The 20,690-nt window shown below is 39.0% G+C and overlaps 2 protein-coding genes across 2 annotated transcripts; one reads left to right on the top strand and one right to left on the bottom strand.

Annotated features, from left to right (window-relative positions):
- Positions 1–9,637: 9,637 nt before the first annotated feature.
- LOC146459883 (uncharacterized) lies at positions 9,638–15,212 on the bottom strand. The gene is made up of 5 exons (XM_085088681.1): positions 14,960–15,212; positions 14,800–14,884; positions 12,825–12,906; positions 12,058–12,288; positions 9,638–11,241 (listed from the first exon to the last, which is right to left on the bottom strand). Exons 1-5 carry the CDS (start codon positions 15,004–15,006, stop codon positions 11,177–11,179), a joined length of 510 nt encoding a protein of 169 aa, XP_084944807.1. The 5' UTR covers positions 15,007–15,212; the 3' UTR covers positions 9,638–11,176.
- A 444-nt stretch (positions 15,213–15,656) lies between these two features.
- LOC146459884 (tektin-like protein 1) lies at positions 15,657–19,995 on the top strand. The gene is made up of 4 exons (XM_085088658.1): positions 15,657–16,096; positions 17,732–18,172; positions 18,480–18,575; positions 19,100–19,995. The coding sequence occupies exons 1-4, from the start codon at positions 15,728–15,730 to the stop codon at positions 19,400–19,402; spliced, it is 1,209 nt and encodes a 402-aa protein (XP_084944784.1). The 5' UTR covers positions 15,657–15,727; the 3' UTR covers positions 19,403–19,995.
- The last annotated feature ends 695 nt before the right edge of the window (positions 19,996–20,690 follow it).

A 20,690-nucleotide genomic window follows, 5' to 3' on the forward strand; every position in this document is an offset into this window, starting at 1 on the left:
CGGAAGATAACGAGAGATTCTGAGGAGCTCCAGACTACAGTCGAACCTCTATTAAGGGGCCAGTTTTCAAAGTCCCCATGGTGGCCGCTTAATAGAGGTCCGACTGTAGTTACAATCAGTTTTTTTTGTTTAAGTGCTTTCTCAAAGCGCCTGAGCGACTTGTACGTAGACTATATGCGCGTTCCGGTAAAATGGTGAAGATTTTGTGTCTGAAAATAATTGATATTTTATCTTGACTGTTTAGTTTTTGGTTTTCAATGATGACAGTTGGAATTCTCAGGTCAGCCGTTATAATTACTCATGGTCGCGAAGGCGCTTCCCTTATTTAAATTCTTTAATGGCTTAAATACGTGACTTCATATACTTGCTACCAGATTTCGTTTAGAGATAAATATATTTTGACAAAACAGATTCATTAGTATACTGATGAAGAGCATTTTCAAACAGCTTTCGTTGGATTCTTTCTAGCCAGTGCCTGGCAGATGTGATGCTTCCTTTCCAAGCGAACTCGAGAAGATAACGAAAGCCTACCACTGTTTTCTTTTGTTTGTTCGTTTTTGCTCCTTCTCTCGAGACACTTTCGTTTGCTTCTCAGCCTTGAAAGTACCTAACGAAAGCTTTCATGTTGTTTGACTATATTTCAGCTAAGCCTGTTTCAAAATCGTCTTACAAACAGACTTCTTATTACATTAAATGATTAGGAGGCGTTGCAAGCAGCTTTGTTCTTAAACTTTGACGTCATTTGGCCGCCCGCTCTTAACTATAAGAGTTATTCAGTCATATTAGTCAGTGATATTTATTATACTTAGTGGATTAAACCATAGACAAAATAATTTCCTGCCGGCACTATTTAGACGCTCAAGGTACTGACTAAAGACGTTAAAATTAGTAGGGATTTGAAATATTTTGTTATTAATTACTGTACCTCAGCTAAGTGTTGGAAAGGAAGCGATCAACTTAGGGGAGATCATGGATGCTCGAAATATCTAGAAGAGATCATTAGGAATTCGTCTACAAAGAGCTTAGACAAAACCGTTTTGTTTTTTCAGTTCCGTTTACATACATAACCTTTATTTTCACTCGAATTTGAGAGTAGCTGATACTGCGAGTGTCTTTCGAGCAGAATTAAAAGAAATACATATATAAAACCAAACAAAAAAGGAAAATAAATAAAATGTGAACTAGAATGCGAGAGATCCAACAGTAACTATGAGGATAAACATACAATCCCCTTCTTAAACTTGTTCATTTTCGTACACATTCGTATTTTCAGTCTGGGGGGAGGGAATTTCACAGTTTTGGAGGTAATATGTCAAGAACGAGTGCGAGTGTTTTATCAGGGGTTCCAAACACCGAGAAACAGATGAAAGCACGAGGCCGCAGGCCGAGTGCTTTTATAGCCCACTTTGAAAAAGAGTGATGGCCTGGGTCGAGAGTAGCTGCCCAAGCGATTGTGGGAAGGTTTGGGGGGACGTTGGCTATTATCTTCACATTTTTGCGTCCCCCCAAACAATCCCACAATCACTTGGGCAGTTACTCTCGACCCAGGCCATCACTCATTTTCAAAGTGGGCTATTGTATTGAGGTGTTTGGAACCCGGCTCTGATGAAAGACGAAGCACGAGTTTTTGACATGACTTCACAAGGCAATAAGGCATGCAAAAATAATGTATTCCCGGCGGGAATGGTAAATAGTTCATGCAAGTCTCTGCCTGTATTTTGAAAGCCGTTTGTCGCATGTTAGCAGTCTTTCATTGTATTTGATGGTTATGGCTGAGAAGGAGAAAGGAAGACCGAGTCGTTTTCATTTGCCGAAAAGTGCAACTGAGGAACAAGTCCTGGCTGATGAAGCAGTTCCATCTTCTACAAAGTACAAAAACAAATGGGCTTTAAAAATATTTCGGGAAGCAGGAAAGGGAGATGAAAGTACCGATTTTAGATTCCGATGGTCTTTTCAAAGATTATGAATTGTACAAGGTTCTGATCCTGTTAGTTGTGAAATAGAGGATATGGATGCCATATCTCTTAACTACTGGCTCACGAAGTTTGTAATGGAAGTCGCCAAAGATTCATTGGAAAGGTATCCACCCAGAACTGTGTATGGGATAGTTTGCGGTCTGAAGCGTCATTTCGGAGACAAAAATGGCGACGAGGCGTTCATGAATCCACTTGATGCTCACGATAAAAGGTACGGGAAATTAAGCACGTTGTTTTTGCTTGTTTGGTATTATTTATTTCGAGAATAGTATCAGTTTTTATTTAAAGTAACATACTCTTGTTGGTGGATTAATTACAACAGGTTCGGCATTTTTCGGCGTGCCTTAGATGCAGAGGGAACTTTCCAGAATTGTAATTTTCACGTTGTGAATAACTTTTCGATGTACGCTAGAAAATAATTGATTGTATGGTAATTGAGGTTGCTAATTAAAATTCAACTGTCTTGATCAGTGTTGTCATCAGTTTTTGAACTAGACGGAGTAATCTTGATCTAGATTTTCATTGGGTATCAAGATACATGCACCTGACCAAAATGGGGTACTCCGATTGGCTTATAACCGTATGAATAATTAATGAATTTGAGAAAAAATATCTATAAAAGAGTTCAACCCATGGGTTGTAGTCCTATAGGTTTACGCAGGACGAGAATGTTGCTGCCTCGAAGGTTGTAACTAACAGAGCGGGAGCTAAACATTTCCTTCATATAGTTGGGATACTCTGATAGAAATAGGCTCTTATAAAGTTTTCCTAACAGTAGTTAGGCCACTGACACCTTTCTTATCCCCGTCCTATCATCACTTCCCAGCCGGACCGACTCAGGTTTGTGTTGTGATAACGCAGTTAAGCGTTGTTTGGTTCGTACGGAAAGACCATGCCTTTCTAATTCGTTTATAGTTTTGTTACAATTGACTATCTGTCGATTTAAAAAATCCCAGTTACACGCCAAAGCTGATAGAGGTTCTTACTCCAGAGACGGATAACGATTACTTGCTCACAACTCGCGATTACCAAGTAAGCGTGGATCACCTTTCTCCGATTAAAAATAGTATCCCGGATTAATAGTGATTCAGTGCTGCTAACGTTTTAGCAAAAGACATTGCTGTATTGTCAACAGCTATCAGCTTGACATTTTACTACAGTTTTAGGTATATAAAAGTATCGGTTTCATGACAAAGCAAGCCATCGTAGGCTGACTATCAAGCATACCCCTGATTAACTATCAAAAACACGGATTGCCGAAGAGAATATTTAAAATATGCAAAACGAAGTTTTTAAGCAAAATGTCTAGACTGGCTCTGCAGTTAACTTTAAGCCCGTAAGAAGTCAAAAGGGTGGTTAACGCGATTAATTGCTCACACTTTAACACATCCAAGACAGAAGCAGTAACAAGACAAGGCTTGAAAGATTTTCTCGTGGGTCAGGAGCCCATCGGCTCCTGCGTGGGTTACATACCACTCTTCAGAAGCGCTTTCAAGAGTGAAGACTTGGAATTAAAGTTTATTAGGTAGTTTGCTATAAGATTAAGGCTCGCCTCGATGTTTAACAGATTTCATTTTTACAGTGTCTGGAAGAGGAATCAACTAGTAAAATGGCATGATTAAAATTCTCTGCAAAAATATGTGATCGGAAATGAAGTTTCGGCTAAACTTAAAGTTCATAATTCCACGCCTGTTGCCGTATAGATAGGAAGTGCCAGATTAGGATTAATTGCGGTAACGACAAGATAATTACTGAAGACAAAACCGCAAAATATTGGTTAACATTAACGCCTTTTGGAGTAGGGTCTTCAAAATATGTGGCAACATAATTTAATCCTTATTTGAAAGCTGGCGTGTGTTTCTCGAAAATCCGAAATTTTAGCCAGTAAAGGCCATTTCGGGTGTCACAATTCACACTGTATCTTAAAACTATTAAAGACCTTCCTACTAAGCATGTAACCTTGCAATAAGTTAGAACTGTCCTATCTTGAGGCCGTACAAGTTAAAAGAACAGTGCTGTAGAATAGGTGGATTCTATTTGTAGCCGTGAATGTCTTTTTCGGGTCCAAAACGTTTTCGTGGCTTTCGAGAAACGGGCACCCAGATGGAATTGTGTATAGTGGTAGTATGGCAAGAGTTACAAGGACCAGAGCCAAACTGTCTTCTTTTTTCTCCTTTGTTCAGTGCTTCTTAGATATCTTGTGTGGCAGTTTCGCCTCGCCCAACGACAAACCACAGCCACTAGCTATAATCTTCGGAAGAACACAAAGCTTCTTAATACTAGAAAAAATAATAACTGGATAAGAACAATCCAAGGGTCCTTTTCGGCAGCAATCCAGACGTCATGCGGTAGGAAGCGGAAATCAGGTAAAGCATTGTGGCTTAGTGAGAAGGACTTGATGATCTCGAAGAAAACGCTGGAACGACAAAACAAAAAAACCTTCATCTGCTGGAGTTATGTCATAAATGACTTGTTCTCCGTATTCCGTAAGTGCTAAGATTTATCTTTTTGGCTTCCTGTAAAACGTCAGGATTCGCTTTGACGAAGTGCTGACGCTCAAACATCAGCATTTGAATCTCTCTACGGTGGCCAAATTGCCTTAAAACGAAACATTTGTTTTCAATCCCCGCCACGCAACACTACACAGTTTCTTTATTAATATAATTAACTCCCCTTAAACTTATTATATGTATATATCAAACGTAATCATAATCTCTCGCGTAGATAAACTTGCTTTGTAACCTGCGGATAAGGCGTTCTGTAGTGTGGCCATTATCATTAAAACACAGCTGAGCTCTTTCGGGGCATTTTTCTAAGGGCTTTAGACCTTGTTTGTTATTCAGTATCTCACAGAAAAGAATTGGGGAAAGCTTTGAATTTCAATTCTGGTTGCCCTTGGGGTGCAGGAAAGAATTAAAAGCAAAACAGAGACGTATCCAAATTGGATATGAACATCAGCACTTGCCGCCTCTTGATGACCACTATATGGTAAGCGCAAAGCTAAAGGAGTCTTTAACCTTGAGTATCGACATATAAGAAAGTCGATACCACCCTATTCAAATCTCGCAGTGCAAACCGATGGGATATCAAGTCTTTTTTTCGAGGGAAAATTAAAATGACTGCAATTTAGACTAAGAATGGAGCCTTGGAGATTTGAAGCGGTATTGCAGGACAAGGAGAATAAATAGGTTCAATTTCTCTCTTGAACTTCCGGGAATCGTTTACCCAAACTCTCCAATTTCCTCCTCGGTCACCGTTTTGTCGCCAGAAATCTTTCTCTCGTGACCAATCTTGCTTGGCTATAGTCTGTCGCAGTGCTGGTTTTGATCAGCAAAACTGCAAGCTGGTGCTCAGAAGATTTTGCGCTAAGCTCTTTTAATCCTCCAAGTTTTAACTTGAAGGCGTGATATTCAAGTCTGAAAGTGATCTTGGTAACCTGAAATTTATTCATTGTTTAATCCAGGGCCCGGTTGTTCAAAAGCCGATTAACGCTAATCCCCGATTAAAAGTTAACCAAGGTTTTCATCTCACTCGTAAATCTTTTTAAAGGCTAATTTTAAGCTAATGATGAAGAATAGTCTGAGCCAAACCTAAGAGACAAAAATCATTTGGAAGAAACTTTATAGTAATTAAGCTCGAATCAAAGTTCACGTTAACCCAAGATTAGCTTAATCGGGCTTTGAACAACTGGGCCCAGGTTGTTAACTTTTAATCTTTACAAACAAAAGGGCATTAAGGTGCCGTTAGATTGTCGTGCATGCGATAAATTGTTTCTCCTTGCAGCGCTAGAGCCTTTTTCTATGTTAAATAACTAAAATATCTTGACTAAAAAAGCCTGCCTATCTTCGAGTTTGACTGAGCAAATTATTAATTCATAGAAAGAAGACGAACTCATTTCAAGTCATAAAAATATAGTCGCCATAGAAAAAATGGTTGCTCATATAAAACTGAGAAGCAAAATCCATTCACCCAAACAACTCAAACACGAATCACAAACAGGTCTTAATTCGAGAAGCAACCATGCTTTTCCGGTGGAAATTTGACCACAGTGAAAGAAAATAAAAACTTGTCGATCGTTCACCTTCGATCCATTACTTGAGGGTTACAACCGATCTTTGCCTCTTCATTTCACTCTCTTACGTTGAAGTTGATCTCGGTCTAAAGTACGATGTAGAAGATTATCAAGCCGGACACGGGAACTTCACTAAAACTTTAGAAACACATACATATAGAGATCAATAATCCAAAGGCACTAAGATTGATGGAAACCGAGTTCATACACTATGGCACAGCAAGCATCTATGGGTGGGAGGAATGAGTAAAACAATTCACGGTTTCAAAACGGTAATGAACACTTCAGCGTTACGTAACGACCGAATAGTTTGGTCTTTTACTGATTAGAATGATCCGGAGTGTCTAGTGACCAAATAGGAGACAACTGGGAAGACTAGACCGGCTATACAAGTTTGTATAGGGCCGGTTAAGCCGCTTCTCGTGTCGTTTTATAATAGTTTTCTCTGAAGATAAGGAGCTTGAGAGAAAATTTGGCTACACCCATCTTGCGTCTTGCTTGTCATCTGATAAAAACCTTGAGGTATCTGTGGTAGCCGCAAGACAATAAGTCGCAAAAGAGACAACAAACATCCAAGGACAATCCTTTATATTGTTTTGGAAGAACTCCAAAAATCATGAGGTTTTCTCCAATGAAAATAATATGAGAGCTACTGTCATTTTTCATGAGAGCGAGAACCATCATGAACTGACTCGATCCAAGGCAGTAGCTAAAGACTTTTTGAGTAGACTCAGAACGTTTTGTGTCACCCAGCGTTTGTATATTATACACCTAGTACCTGTAGTTGAGCATCGCTTACCCTCTTTGTGGTATTACCACAAGTAAACAAACATTCTTACAAACATAGCTTAGTGTTAAAATCTTAAGAGACGTCGTCGAACAGTTTTCGACACTCACTTTGCAGTTTAGAGGTTTATTGACGTTTGTAAATTGTTTCAAAATCGTCCTACAAACGTAACTTGCGATAAACTTTCTCAGTCAACCGCTATCAAGTCACTTAGCTACGATTCTGTAATGTTGACAAAATTGTATGAGCTCTTGATATTGAGGAAGTACTGGATTAAGAATAGAGACAGATTGTAAAATGTCAGTTTGTTGAACGCTTGAACCAAACTAATATTCTTGATGACAATATGTTTTGAGATATATTAAATTCATAATGAATGGTTAAAATATCACATATTTTAGTTGAGCTGCGGAAGGAATATTTAATCAGCGTAGTTACGTACGCAGCTTAAAATCGCCTGAGCAAATTCGTGCTTGAAAGGGATTTAAACCTATGCCCTCTGTGATCACGGTGCAGTGCTCTACCATCTGAGCTAATCAAAGTTAACTGGCAGCAAGTAAACCGTGGTTTTCCCAACTGCCACAATGTTTCATGTATTTAAGGACGGCGCCTCCTAATAAAGAAGTACTCAGTTTTGGTAGTTTATTATTATGCGAAAGATCTTGCATGGCAAGGACTGTCGGAATTAGGGGGATAACCTCGCATTTTTCAGAGATCATCAAGAAACAATAGTTCTAAAAAGCGTTAAAATGCAAAATAATATATGGCTTTTTTTTTTTTTTTTTACAAATTGAAGCTACGTGGTTAACCGCAATTTTGTTTTTGGATTCCAGTAACCGCTTGCCAAGATCTTTTTTTTTTTTTCCCGCATACTATTCGGGAGTTGTAACCACGCAAAAATATCTTTGTTTTATTAGAAGCCACGGTTAAGAAACACGAGTTTCTCGGACCATTCTGACATTATCAAATTATTAAAAACGTACTAAGGTGTTATATATATACGGCTCGAAGAAAAACCCATCGTATTTGTTAAAGTAAACTTATAGGGCCAGTTATTTAAACAGAGTCTAACTTAGGCCGCGGCTTAAGACAATCAGTGGGCCTCCAAATCTGTTTATAAGTGGTTTAAAGTAGGTAAATAGTTTTCTAGTCTGGGATGCAAGCCTTCCAGCTTGTTACCGTCGGCAGTAGACAATGTTTAGATATAATTGTTGGCAAAATTGAAAATGACTTAGAACGTAGTTTTATTAAACACCGTCTAAACTGTCTTTTAATAGCCGACCTATAAACTTTTTTAAAAGAACTGAGTTCTCATTACCCAAATAACAATGAAGTGCCTTGCACAGCCTTACGCCACTACTCTGTTTGTTTGATTTTACAGCTTTTATAACTCACTTGAGCAGCGAGGGGGAACTTGGAATTCAGTAGGCCAGCCAGAATTGTAGCATGGTGAATTAGGCCAACCACACCGGTTTTGGATCTTACTCACTAACCGCTAATATGATTATAAAACCTGTGCGTTGCACATTAGAAGTGCTCAGTAGGAAAATAGTCACCAATAAACACGGAGGAAATCCCTGATACAGTTTCGGCAAAACTCCAAGTTAGCGTACTAGCGTATAACTCCAATATATGGAAGAAGTGGACCACCGAAGTTGAGACTACAAGTTTTGTTACAGTGATTTATATAAATCTTGAAAAATACATGTATAGCAAAGAATTTGTTGGATCTTTTTGGCTCTACTACAAAATCTGGGATAGTTTTAGAATGAGTTACCTGCCAAAAACAACAAACACAAGTCACGGGTAAGAAAAATCATGTTTCCGGACAAACCCAGCTCCAGAAATTTTGCGGTAGGAAGGACCAGATTAGGAAATAAATCGTACTGAAAAGATTGCCAAAGAAAGAAAGATAAAGGGAAAGAATCAAACAAACAAGCAAAAGTGGCACCAGGTTTACGAGAAGGCCTGCAAAAGAGGTTTCATCACTTTCTTTTAGCGATCGCTAGTATCTTTGAAGACGTAACTTACAGGCCCACAACATTATATATCATCATGTTCTTTCAACGACTGCGAAAAAGCTTGTCAGATTTTATAGTTTCCAGGGGGTCCCATTTTGCGAAGGTCTCGAAAGTTTACCGGGCCTAATAAGGAATATGACTATCAGGTATACTCTGCCGGCCGATGTGTTCCATAAGATCATGAAGATTTTAAACGTTAGCTCAGTTTCAAAATCAATAAAGTTTCATCTCTGTTGAGTAAGCATCATGACTGTGCACGTAAAATGTATCCGGTTTTCAGTACCCTTTCACGGAACTTTCGAGTAATGGACCAAGATTCGTCTTTATTTGGACTGAGTCAGTAAAGCGGCGGCTGCAAAGTCCGCGCCGCTTTTATATGTGGAGAAGCCGAGACAGGTCCGCTTGATGCTTTCAAGCCTTTTTTCCCAGCAACCCCTTTGGTGGCACCTTGGTGTTGTTGGGGTCACCATGCGTGAACAGCGTATTAAGAGGCTCCTCCCATAAGCTTCACTCGGTTAACAGTCAATGCAAATGAATCTCGACCAAAGTCCTATAAATCAAACCCTTAAAATTCACTATACTTTCTGAAGGACACATTCAGGTGAAAAAATGGTTAGTGTACTGATATATCAAAAAATATTTGAAATAAGTGTACGTCTTTTTACGGAAATGACAGACCAAATTTAAATGTTTAGCAAGCGAAAAAAAAAAGGACCCTTTCATGCGATGAGTCATTCAGTTTAGGTCAACTACTTTAGGCAAACAAAAAGACACGACTGAATCAGTTTGTAAAATAAATATTTATTGAATTAACGTTTAAGAGCAAGGACCACTTGCAACACTGTTAGGTGACCGTCCATTTTTTTCATGAGGTGGGTTGGGATGAGGAAATTGAGAGTGGAGAGGGACATGCAAAAGAATTATAGTTGGATGGACAAACCTCCCCCTCCCCCATACAAAAATAAGAGGGTTCATTACTGTACAGCGATTAGTTAAATAAACCCTTTTATCTAGCCTCAACATTGCTCTTCTCAGACCTTTTAGAAATATCCTGATGGCGGTAAGTCTCGCAGGATTCGAGCAAATCAGGGGGGGAAATGATCGTCGATTTAAATTCCCTAGTGTTAATTTTTATGCGATATTCAGTTATGCCTGTACTTAGATATAGTGAGCAAAAGTAATTCATCAAGTGTGGGATACACTACTACTCTACTTTTGTGGCATTGTACTGTACGTAAACGGCGAATTAACGCGAGAATAAAAGGCACGATCTGAAATTGGTTTGAGGTCAGGTAAAAGCTATAACCTAATGTCCTCTGAAAACCTGAGTAACCTCAAGCAAAGAGGGCTTGCTATTTGCAATTCTTTCCATTTATGTTTCAGCACTAAATATGTCAGCTGGTTACTCCATCATTTCATTTTAATAACTTGAACAAGAATCATAAATACATTTGCCCCGTAGAAGGCTGTAGAAGATGTTGTTTAGATCTTATCGTTGACAAAACGAATAAAAGGCCCAGATAACACGATGCAACGATACGTGCATCAACATGGACGACACTAGGAATCCAATTGAGATCTATCGTTCATCGAATGGCTGTACTATCGTGTCGATTTGATATCGAATCGTTTCCCAGAAAACTTGAGTGATCCGAAAATGAAATAGAACATTAGCGTTCAACATAGACACTGGCCTCACCACAAAAATCAAAGGAGCGGTTTGGCAAATTCAATGAGGAAAAGGCTGAAAAAAGATATTAAATATGTTGAAGTTTCTTTTCTTTTTCTTTTTTTTTCTGTAGACAATTTGTTCAAACTTAAGGTAATATAAAAACTAAAACAGTTTCGATTTTTACAAACAAATGTATGGCGTGGGGCAGTGGACCTGGCCCGACGGCAACACATTTCTTCGTAAAAATTGTAAAATTCAAAAGTTTATCCTCGCGAATTTGTAGCCGATCTCTACGAGGAAATTTACCGATGAAGTAGATTTTTTCATTTAATCACGTGTTTAAAGATCACTGTCACACTTACATGTACCTAACCGCGAACTTTATTACGATGATAATTTCCAAAGTATTGTACACGGTGGCGACGAGCGTTGCGAAAGTTGCGCATCTACTACAAAATCCTAAATTAAAGGCGCTATTTTTCCATAGCGTGGAATGTCGTTTAACATGCGTATACCCGGGCCTTTATTCTGTAAAAAACAACTATTTACACGTAAAATATAAATTAAAATATTACTTGGGGATAAATTATATTGAAATATTCATGTTTATATAACTGAAGCGATCTTCGCGACCAGCCAGCTGATCAATCAAGGAAAAAACCTTTTACCCAATCCAAGAAAAGTTTTACCGGAGCCAAATGTGTTCTTGCCCTCTGAAATGAGAAAAAGTTGCCAGAAATTTAATTAGTGGCTGCAACAAATGTCTCAAATTAGACTGTTTCATGTACATGCAGTATCGCTGTATATATTGCTTTCATGTGTAAAAAAAACTGATATAACCAGAACATGTATTAGGGGATTTTTTCAAAAATATCCAATACAAACATGTATTGGTGTGTTTTCGCACTTTACAATACTGTTTTCTACTCGGAAGAAAAACATCAAAATATTCCCGAATGTGCCAGTTAGACCTTGGACTGAATTGACTACCTTAAACACCCGAGGCTTTTCTTTATTGTTCGCGGGGAGCGGCCGTGTGCCTGCCAAACTGTTAGTTTGGTCCGAGAGGTTTCCTTTCTTCTTTTTTCGACAAACAAAATTTTCAAATTAGGTTCTTTAAGTGGTGACAACGAGCCTCAAGAGCAGCGAGAGAATAATCTCCACAGCTCGTTGACGCCACTTTGCGGCTCAATTCTGTTTGAGGAGCGAGAACAAAGAAAACCATTCGGAACAAGGTATACCCAAATGATCCCATACCCCCTTACTCATACCATGTACCCTGCAGTCTCCCCATAGTTTTTGGAGTAGGGAGTTGTGACCCTCAATATTGGCAGCTAAACTGCTACCAGCAACTCCGTGGGCGATCGCTCCACTCGTTGAACATCATCAAAGTATCATTCAGCAACGAGTCGAATATTAAACTCACATCTTGGAAGCGAGTATCTTTCTTCTTGAACAGCTTGTCCAAATTGTAGAGCTACTTCCACTACAATCACATACTAAGTAAGTGCAAATTAAGTAAAACTTACTTTTAGCTGGTGGTTTTTCCATGTACCAATACATGTAGCCCTCTCTAGCCCTGGCATTCACCGTTGTTCTCAGCAGTTTGGGTGGCAGTGGGCGGGGTCTGTGATAGTCGCCCGGTAAATTACCGTGAAGCTCTTTGACAAGAATATCGCTGAAATTTGGTCCGCCAATCCGTGTCAATGTACCATCAATTTCATGCCGGAACTTGAGGAGTTTGTCTTCTGATTTTTTATCTGAAACAGAAAGAAACACGGACTTAACAGTCATCAATTTTTGGTTGTTAATTGAGGATGGTTATACTATCAAATTTTGTGTTTACTTTCGAGCAGTCAAACTTGCTGGATTTGTCATAATCGCCAAATTCTAACGCGACTTTCGACGGCGTCGACATGTTCTTTCGGGACTGAACCTATCGACTTTCAAGAGGGTGATTACTTCTGAGGTAAATTAACTAAAAAAAATTTCATCGTTACTTTCAGCCGGCTGCTATCATCATCATCATCATCATCATCATCATCAACAGAATCGAAGGCTGCGGGAGTTTATGACATTAACACAGACCTCGATTTTAGTGTCGACAACTACAAGGTCTCTAGTTGAAATACATTTCCATGCACTGCTAATCGGTTTCAAGTAAGCATCCAATCTCAAAATGTATTAAGGATAAACATTTCAAAGAAGTCCACTATCGTTGACCTATATACTCAGAATTCAAGACTAATTAACTGAGAAATGAAATGATGCCTGTTCAAGGAAGAATTCGGATTACCAGGATGTTGTTCATGCCGCATTCGATCTCCATGAAAACTCTTCACTTGCCCCGTTGTGTCTCGAATTGAAAACATGGCAACCTATTGGAATAAAGAAAATGATTAGCGAAGATGAAATGTCTTATTCTCCTAAATAGTACTATTGAAAAGAATATGCTTGTTGATATTGGAGCTAAAAGATGATGCGTATCATTAGACGATGATGATGAGAATAATAATAATAATAATAATAATAATAATAATAATAATAATAATACTTTATGCAAATTCAAATCAACTTGAAAAGGAGAACTTTGAGGTTATCCCTTTTTTAAAGGTTCCCTTAGTGAAAACTTACAACAAAAAAAGAAGAAATAGATACTGTGAAAAGTTCATGTACAATGTTAAGACTTGGATGTTCATAAATTAGTACAAAAATACCGGTAAAATACTAGCATGTACATATGCTTTTTCAACTTATTCATATCATGTCCTTCGTTAAAAAGGTGGTTTGATAAGTCGTTCCCTTGTTTCACGATTCTAACGAAAAACTGAGATTACTTAAAACAATTCACTCTTGCTGATCAGTTCAACTGGATGAAGTGTTCCTGTATGTGAATTGCGGATAAACGCCATAAACGAATTACCAGTGACAGATCAACTGGGACCAATTCAATAAAACTTTTACACTTGCAGTTTACCACCCTTGGTTTTGAAAGTGCGTGCGTAAAAAGAGTTGAATAAAAGTTATTGCAAGTCCTAGTTGATGTGTCGGTATCGTCTCTATTTTTGCGTGTGCGTGAAGTGTAAAACAGCGGCCTAGCTTGTAAGTTATGGAGAAGTCGCCAGCAAAGTGAGAATCTGCTAGTGGGCTGAACAACGTATGGTGGGTGGTTCAAATTTAACGTAGACATAGCGCTGAGATACTGCGAGATAGTAAACGGATAAAAAGGACAAACTCGACTGCCCGCCTTAGACGCCCCTCTTGTCTTTTAAAACTGTAATCTTTAAGCACATGTTCCAGTAATGATACGAAAAGCACACTGTGGATACCTGTTAAAGGAATTCTCATTCTGTGCTCAAGGAATGTTCTCAGCATTTATTATACATTTACTTAAACTCCAAACTGTCACGGGCCTTCGACAAAAGAAAAACTGAGAACTGAATACATAGTGGTCGTGCCACCCGCTTGTTTGTTTACCGAACGTGATAAGCTCGTTTCCCATAAAAAGTCGGGAAATATATTAAGTTCTCCACTGACTATACTGATCAGGATACTGATATTGGGCCAAGAACTGTTCCTACCGCACGTCTGCCGAGTGGAAGAAGATATTTGATTTCCCATTTTTTTTTTTCGACATCATATCTACTGATCTATGTTGAAGATACACTGATAAGGCATGAAAGACGAAGAGAGAGTCCATCCCAGAGCAAAAATTGTAGGTTGCTGTCGAACTAAGGCCGGAAACAACATGACTTTAGACATGGCCCAGTTATAATCGATCCGCTAAGGCTAATTCGGCGCAAAATGCAGTGATAACCGAAGACGAACAGCGGTTGAGGGGAAAATATAATTCTACACCGGTTTCTTTCGATGTTCTGTGGCTACATTTCCGGGGTTTCTGTATTTATTTGTGAAAAATGTGGTAGCCACACATACGATCGACCTGAAAGTGGAAGGAAGGTCAAAGGAACCGACCTTTTTCAGTTCAACACTGTCAACAAAAACGCTTGAAATTAGTTCTAACTAACAAGCTGCTTCTGTAGTCTAAAGCAAAAGGATTTGTAGCCATGATATTAATTTACACGTGCTATTTTCGACAAATGCCGAAATCGTCTAAATTCTCCCTACGAACAAGGCCTACAGCCCGCCATTAAATCATGCTTGGAAACCAACTAACTGCCTAACAACCGTCTAGCGGCAGTGTTAATTACCTGACTTCACTCTTCACTCAGACGTGTATAATTTTTGAACGTTTGTTGCTTAGACCATACCTTATGTTTCATCTTTGTCCAGTGATCTGTGTTGCCTGCCATAAATCTGTGCTTCGCGGGTTCCTTTGCTGCCCAGTGCGACAAACTGTAAACAAAAAGATTTCAGAATGTGAGCGTTTTGGCTCAATGGCCTCCATTCGATCACTTCTTTTGTACTCACTACGGCAGACGTCCTGAGCTATCACGTTGGAGCTGAACATCTGTCATTCTTGAACTTCTTGATCGCTAAGACTAAGCCTTAAACATTATAATTTTAAATGTAAAGGCCGCTGCTTCGCCAAGGAATTATTTACCGAGTAATCCTAGTGTGCTTTCGATGTATTGTGTTACTCTGCTAATTTATATGGTAATAAGTTAATTGGCTGAAATGACGCTTATCAAACAAAAGGCTGTCGGATAAGGAAGTCACATGATTTCAAGGACAAAAACAGTGGAATGAATTATTCGAAGGCAGAGTTGTCTTCGCTCCTGTAAATTCTGTGGCTTTAAGGGAAGTGGCAATGAAAAACACAAAGAATAGCCGATAATGACGCAGCATTTACCCAGAAATTGCAATTATACTTAAGTAATGTAATCCCCAACTCCAGACTATGATGATTATCCTGTCACGACAGTGACACATACCATATCACGCAACACAGTTTTAACAGCAAATAAATTGCGTCAGGAAAGTGACTGTTTATAATTGATAAATCGTCTTGTAAGCCACCCTATGTTTTGTTTCTTTCCATTATTTGCGATTCTCTAGTTACTTGCTTCTGTCTTTTCAAAAAACGTCAAAAGTCACGCAGTCAAGTAGTCACGCAGATCCGGGTTAATTAATGCGAGATCGAGGCTAATTAGCTGCCATGGTGACGAGCCGAGGCATTTTGTGCGTTTTGCACAACAGAAAGCCGAGACAGACGGCGGCGTAAGATTTGTCGAAGAAATGGAAGTTACCAGAGCTACTATAGGCTCTGATGCCTGGAAGAATGCTAGTATACGAAACATTAGGCTTACTCAGACAGTTTTGAACCGTAGCGACAAAGCATGCGAGCTTGGGCAACAACTGGATCCGCTGCCATCGTTAAGGGATACAAGTATTCAACAGAGTAATGCGAGAATCCACGCTTATTGTCGGGCGACGAGGGCCGTTTTAGTGAAACTTAGAGAAAGTCTTTTGGACACAAACGAAGAGATTAAATCCCTCTTGAGAGGAAAGGGAGATTTAGAAAGAACTTTGGAACATATACGAAAGGATATCATCTTAAATACAAGATCTACGATGCAGCGACAGACAAGGCCTCCTCGAGAAAAGGTAACGCGATCGGTCTAAATATTTTACGTTCTTCTTATGTAGCACTTGTTTTCACATGTCGTATTTGAACAGTCTAAAACCTTTCGTTTTAAGATACTTAGGAATGTGAAGCACTTAATTAAAACTGTATAGAAATGTGCCCAAAGTGAAATTGTTTAAAATCTTTAATAATTCCTGTTTCTTTCTTTTCCGATTTCTCCTGTTTGAAAAAGTTTACGCTTATGATTAACCGCGAGCGAGTGAATGAAAAAGGAGATGGCATTAAGGTGTCATTTCATTCCTCATTTGGAAAGAACAGTTTATTTTACAGTCTGTTGATAATAGATGCCTTCGACAAGGTTGAACAATGTAAAAAATTAAACTTTTCCATATTTTAATTACAGTATTTTCAATCATGTAAAACATATTTCCTGACAAGACAAATGCGCCTGATACTTTTTTGCTCGTTATCAGAAAAAAATGTCCTAGTTAATGATCATCTTGGGGGGAGGGTGATATGGGGGAGAAAGGTGACTCTAAAATAACAAGAATTTAAAGCATTGATATTATGCCTAGGATCGCGTAACCATGCAAAACATTGAGACAATAGCACACAAGTGGTAAATCATTGTTTGTTCTTATCTCCGCTTGGGGTATATTGATATGAAAATTAGTTATTTATTATAGTCCACCTGAGGCGACATAATTCCCTTTCAAGGCAAAAGTAATTAACTTTAAGTCATCCTCAGAAGTTTTTCCTCTGAAAATAATTAATTGTGACAAAAAAGATTGGCGTAAACAGTTGATTCATTAAATGCAATAAACAATATACATGCACTAAAGATACATGTATATCTGTATAATTTGAGTGCTACCCTTCTCTACAGTGTACATTGGAATACGATCCTGAGTATATTTCTTCAGGGGATATAACTGTTGAACCTCCTGAAAATGCCTATAAAAATCTCAGGCTAATGTGGGTAATTTTGAATTCCCCAAGAGGGGTGGGGGGAGAGCCCTCCCAGTATTTGGTAGGGTTGTGTCAGTCATTTCTTCCAACGGTGAACCAGCTGTATTTTTGGCCAAAAATATATAATTTTTCAATACTTGTTTCTTTGTCAGGTATGTTTGAAGCCCATAAGACTAAAACATTTGGTTAAATAATCTGATTTTTTAAAACCCATTTTCAGACAAAAACAAGTTAAATATTTGGCGGGCAGCATACTATACACTGTAGTTTTTGTAAGGGAGTTTCCATGGGATCACGTACAGGAGGTGGTTGAATGGTGCATTAAAAAAATCTACAGTGTAAATCCAGGCTTGAATCCAAGTACAAGAAAGGGTATACTAGCAAAAACTTTGATGGAAATAATACAAGAAGCTGCTGTGAATAGTCCTTCTGCAATGATAATTTAACAATGAGGCAATGTTGTTCTGGTACAATTTTTTGTTTTGTGTGAAAGGGTGCCATTTTAGAAAATGTTTGGTGTTTGAAATAGTAAGAGGTCAAATCTTTGGGCGGAGCCTCATAGCCAATAAACGTTATATTCATAAATTATTAAACTCTGTCACAGTGAAGGGAAATTTTGGCCAGTGAAAAGTGGTGAAAAGGATCCTGTGATCATGGTGGTCTAATTAGCATTTTTTTGTTCCAAGGACCCTGATGGTGCAGATGACCTCCTCGCTGCTGAGCGTCAGCATCTGTTAAAGTTGAAGAGGATTTTAGAAGCGCAGCTGCGATCTGTCCAAAAGCAGCTTCAAGTGCTTGATGGAGCAAGAAAAAGGCTGACCTCCTGTTTACAAGAGAGGTCAAGGGTGTTGGACCTTATCTGCCATGCAGTGTCTTCAGTGCGTGGTGCCGGCATCAAGGAAGGACAGATGGAGAAACCTGCCACTCCACCTGTTGAGCCCCTAGGTCCTTACACGCCTGAATGCGCCAGGGTGATTTCAACCGCAGAAGAAGCCAGACAGAGGTCCACTAACCTGCGCAAGGAAGTTGCTGAAGCCATTGAGCAGACAGTTAAGCTACAGAAGGCAGCACATCAATCTGTGAATGATGGACTGACACAGAAAGTTGCTGAAACAGTCACCATGAAGGTGAGTTGGTTTGGAGTCAAAATTATCCTTTGTCATTGGGGAATTTCATGTTTGATCAGCTTGCTCAGCTTCCATCAAGGTTGCTGTCCAACATGAGTCTGTGCGCTTCTAGGGGGGCTTGCAATTAAGGAACTGTGATGGTTGTTTAACTTCTTACTGCATTTCACAGTTCACCCTCTGAGTTTAACTGAACCTGAACTTTGCATACCTAGGAATTTTGTCTGGCAACAGCTTTATGCAATCTTCTGTCTGTTTGAACTTTTTGTGTCCAATAAGTACTAAGCAGCACTGTTTGTTTTCCTCGCAGCAACATCTTTTGGTGGGATCTGGTGAAACCCGCATGGCTATTCACCGTAGCAAACGCTGGTATGATGCAACAGAGATGGCTCTCGGTTATACACTGGTACGTACCATTTTACTGCTACATGTAACTGCTCCTGTTGCACAAGTGTAAATAATTTATGCACTTCTACAGCATCTTCATACCTCCCTCCCCTCCACCTAGTCTCCACTCAAAAGGCAAAGTTTTTAAATAAAGTATAAAAAAATTGAATTTCCAGGAGGATGGGATGTCCAACCCCCCTCTCCCACCCTCCCCCCCCCCCAAAAAAAAATAAATACATTAAAAAAGATGACAAAACTTCTGTGGGAGAAGTATGGAGATTTTAGGAAACAACACATTTAAAAATTCTTTGATTAAGCATTATTTTATACTTACAACTTACAAGTGTACAGTAAGTTGTTACTTAAAAATGATTTGTACCTCTAATGGTTGTATGCACACATTGCATGCCTACAGTGTTACATTTCTCATTAACACCGTAGGCATACAACTGTACCACCCAAATCAGAGGTACAAATTATGCATTTCTGGGTCAAAACATTGTACAGGTGTAGCTTAACCATATTTTTTTATGTATTTGACAGGGCCCAGTTGCTTATTCTGATCTCACCACACGTGAGCGCCTGGATCGGCCAGCTGTACAGATCCACCAACGTCACCCTGGCAACCAGCTTCCAGAAGCTCGTGAAATTGTCAAGGGAGGGCAGGGGCTACAAGAATCCCTGAATGCCACAGCACGTAACATTGGCCTTTTGAGACTGACTAAAAAGAAAGTAGATGAGGATGCCAGGGATAAACACCATGCCTCCTTGATTGATGCGAGTGTGACGCGCACGCGCAGACGTCTTGGTAACCATCGCTGGGTTATCAATGGTGTTGGATGTTAATTTGGTTGAAAATTGTCTTGTTTTTGCCAAACTTTGTTGATGCCTGATGTTCCCGTCTGAAAACTATTCCCCTTTTGGTTTGCAACCTTATCTGTTTTGCGATTCTACAGTGCTTTTGATTTATGGAAAGATTAGTAATATATAAGTGAAATAAAACAAAAATTATCTCAAAATTATGCTTTCCGCATAGGTTGCATTGTAAATCCACAATTTACAGGAATTACTGGTTAATATCTCAATTAACTCTGTTCCAAGTTTTTTTCAAGACTTAGTGTACAAATATTGTTAACTGAAGGAAAATTGGTTTTGATGGTCTTTTGGTGTTTTATTTATATAGAAGGGAAATTAAGTTATTTTATAAACGTTTAGATGACAACAGCAATAGCCACGTTTTTAATTAACTTATTGGAGAAATACTACACATCTTTCCAATTGTAAATAAGTTTTAAAATCCTTAAAAATGCTACCTTTTTTCATATTCTGTGATGAAAACAAAATTTCGATGTGGAAATTTTTCTATGTAATGTGTGATAAAAATCAATGGGAGATACGAGAGTGTAACTGTTTGAATAAAATGTTCTACAAAAGATCAACGAGATTTGTTGAATGGTGGTTAAAATGAGTTGGCGATCAGTTCGAACCTTCGACATTTTCTTCTTGGCCACTTGAACGGATGCAAGGTAAAACGTACTTCCGAATCTGTTGGTCTTAACTTAAGTGAAAAAATCGCGCGGCCTCCTTAAGTTGTAACAAGTAGCTGGTGGCGCGACTCAGGCGCCTCCACGGCTATCATGCAAGGGAACAAGACCACAAAGTTCCAGGCTTACTATATAGCTCTTATAAGCTAGGGTTTACAAAGCAGTACAAACTTCTGAGTACGCTTAAATTGCTGCTGATAAATATTCCTCCATACATGACAAGTTTTTATTTTGCAGAAGGCAGACATCGCTTCTACATTTTTGTAACATAAAAATGCGTTGCGCGTCGTGAAAGTAGAAAGGCGCAACAAACAATCTTGGCTAACAACATTGTTGCTTGACAAGTTAAGCTTGCGCGCAGGCATGTTATTATACATTGCCCAGTGTTCACTGTACATTGCCGGTATTACCTTACCCGTGCCATATCAGGGGCACCCAACGGAACGTTTAGGTAAATTATCTGTTCGGAAGGCCCTTAATCCCCTACAATTTTCTGAAGGGAATTTTCACCTCGAGCTTTCGTGATAGGGGAAATTTAAGGCCTAGTGTTTTCGGATTGATAAAAATGTCGTTTCGGGTGCCAAAAAAAG

Source organism: Pavona decussata, unplaced genomic scaffold (genome assembly GCF_977016875.1).
Source record: "Pavona decussata unplaced genomic scaffold, jaPavDecu1.1 SCAFFOLD_215, whole genome shotgun sequence".
Lineage (NCBI taxonomy): Eukaryota > Metazoa > Cnidaria > Anthozoa > Scleractinia > Agariciidae > Pavona > Pavona decussata.

Bases quoted from the DNA above. Each gene is read 5' to 3' on its own strand.
- LOC146459883 (XM_085088681.1), bottom strand. From the start codon at position 15,006: ATGACAGATGTTCAGCTCCAACGTGATAGCTCAGGACGTCTGCCGTA. The intron at 14,885-14,959 runs GTGAGTACAAAA...TTTTGTTTACAG, and splicing joins AGCTCAGGACGTCTGCCGTA to TTTGTCGCACTGGGCAGCAA. The intron at 12,907-14,799 runs GTATGGTCTAAG...TTATTCCAATAG, and splicing joins GGACAAAGATGAAACATAAG to GTTGCCATGTTTTCAATTCG.
- LOC146459884 (XM_085088658.1), top strand. From the start codon at position 15,728: ATGGAAGTTACCAGAGCTACTATAGGCTCTGATGCCTGGAAGAATGCT. The intron at 18,173-18,479 runs GTGAGTTGGTTT...TTTTCCTCGCAG, and splicing joins CTGAAACAGTCACCATGAAG to CAACATCTTTTGGTGGGATC. The intron at 18,576-19,099 runs GTACGTACCATT...TGTATTTGACAG, and splicing joins TGGCTCTCGGTTATACACTG to GGCCCAGTTGCTTATTCTGA.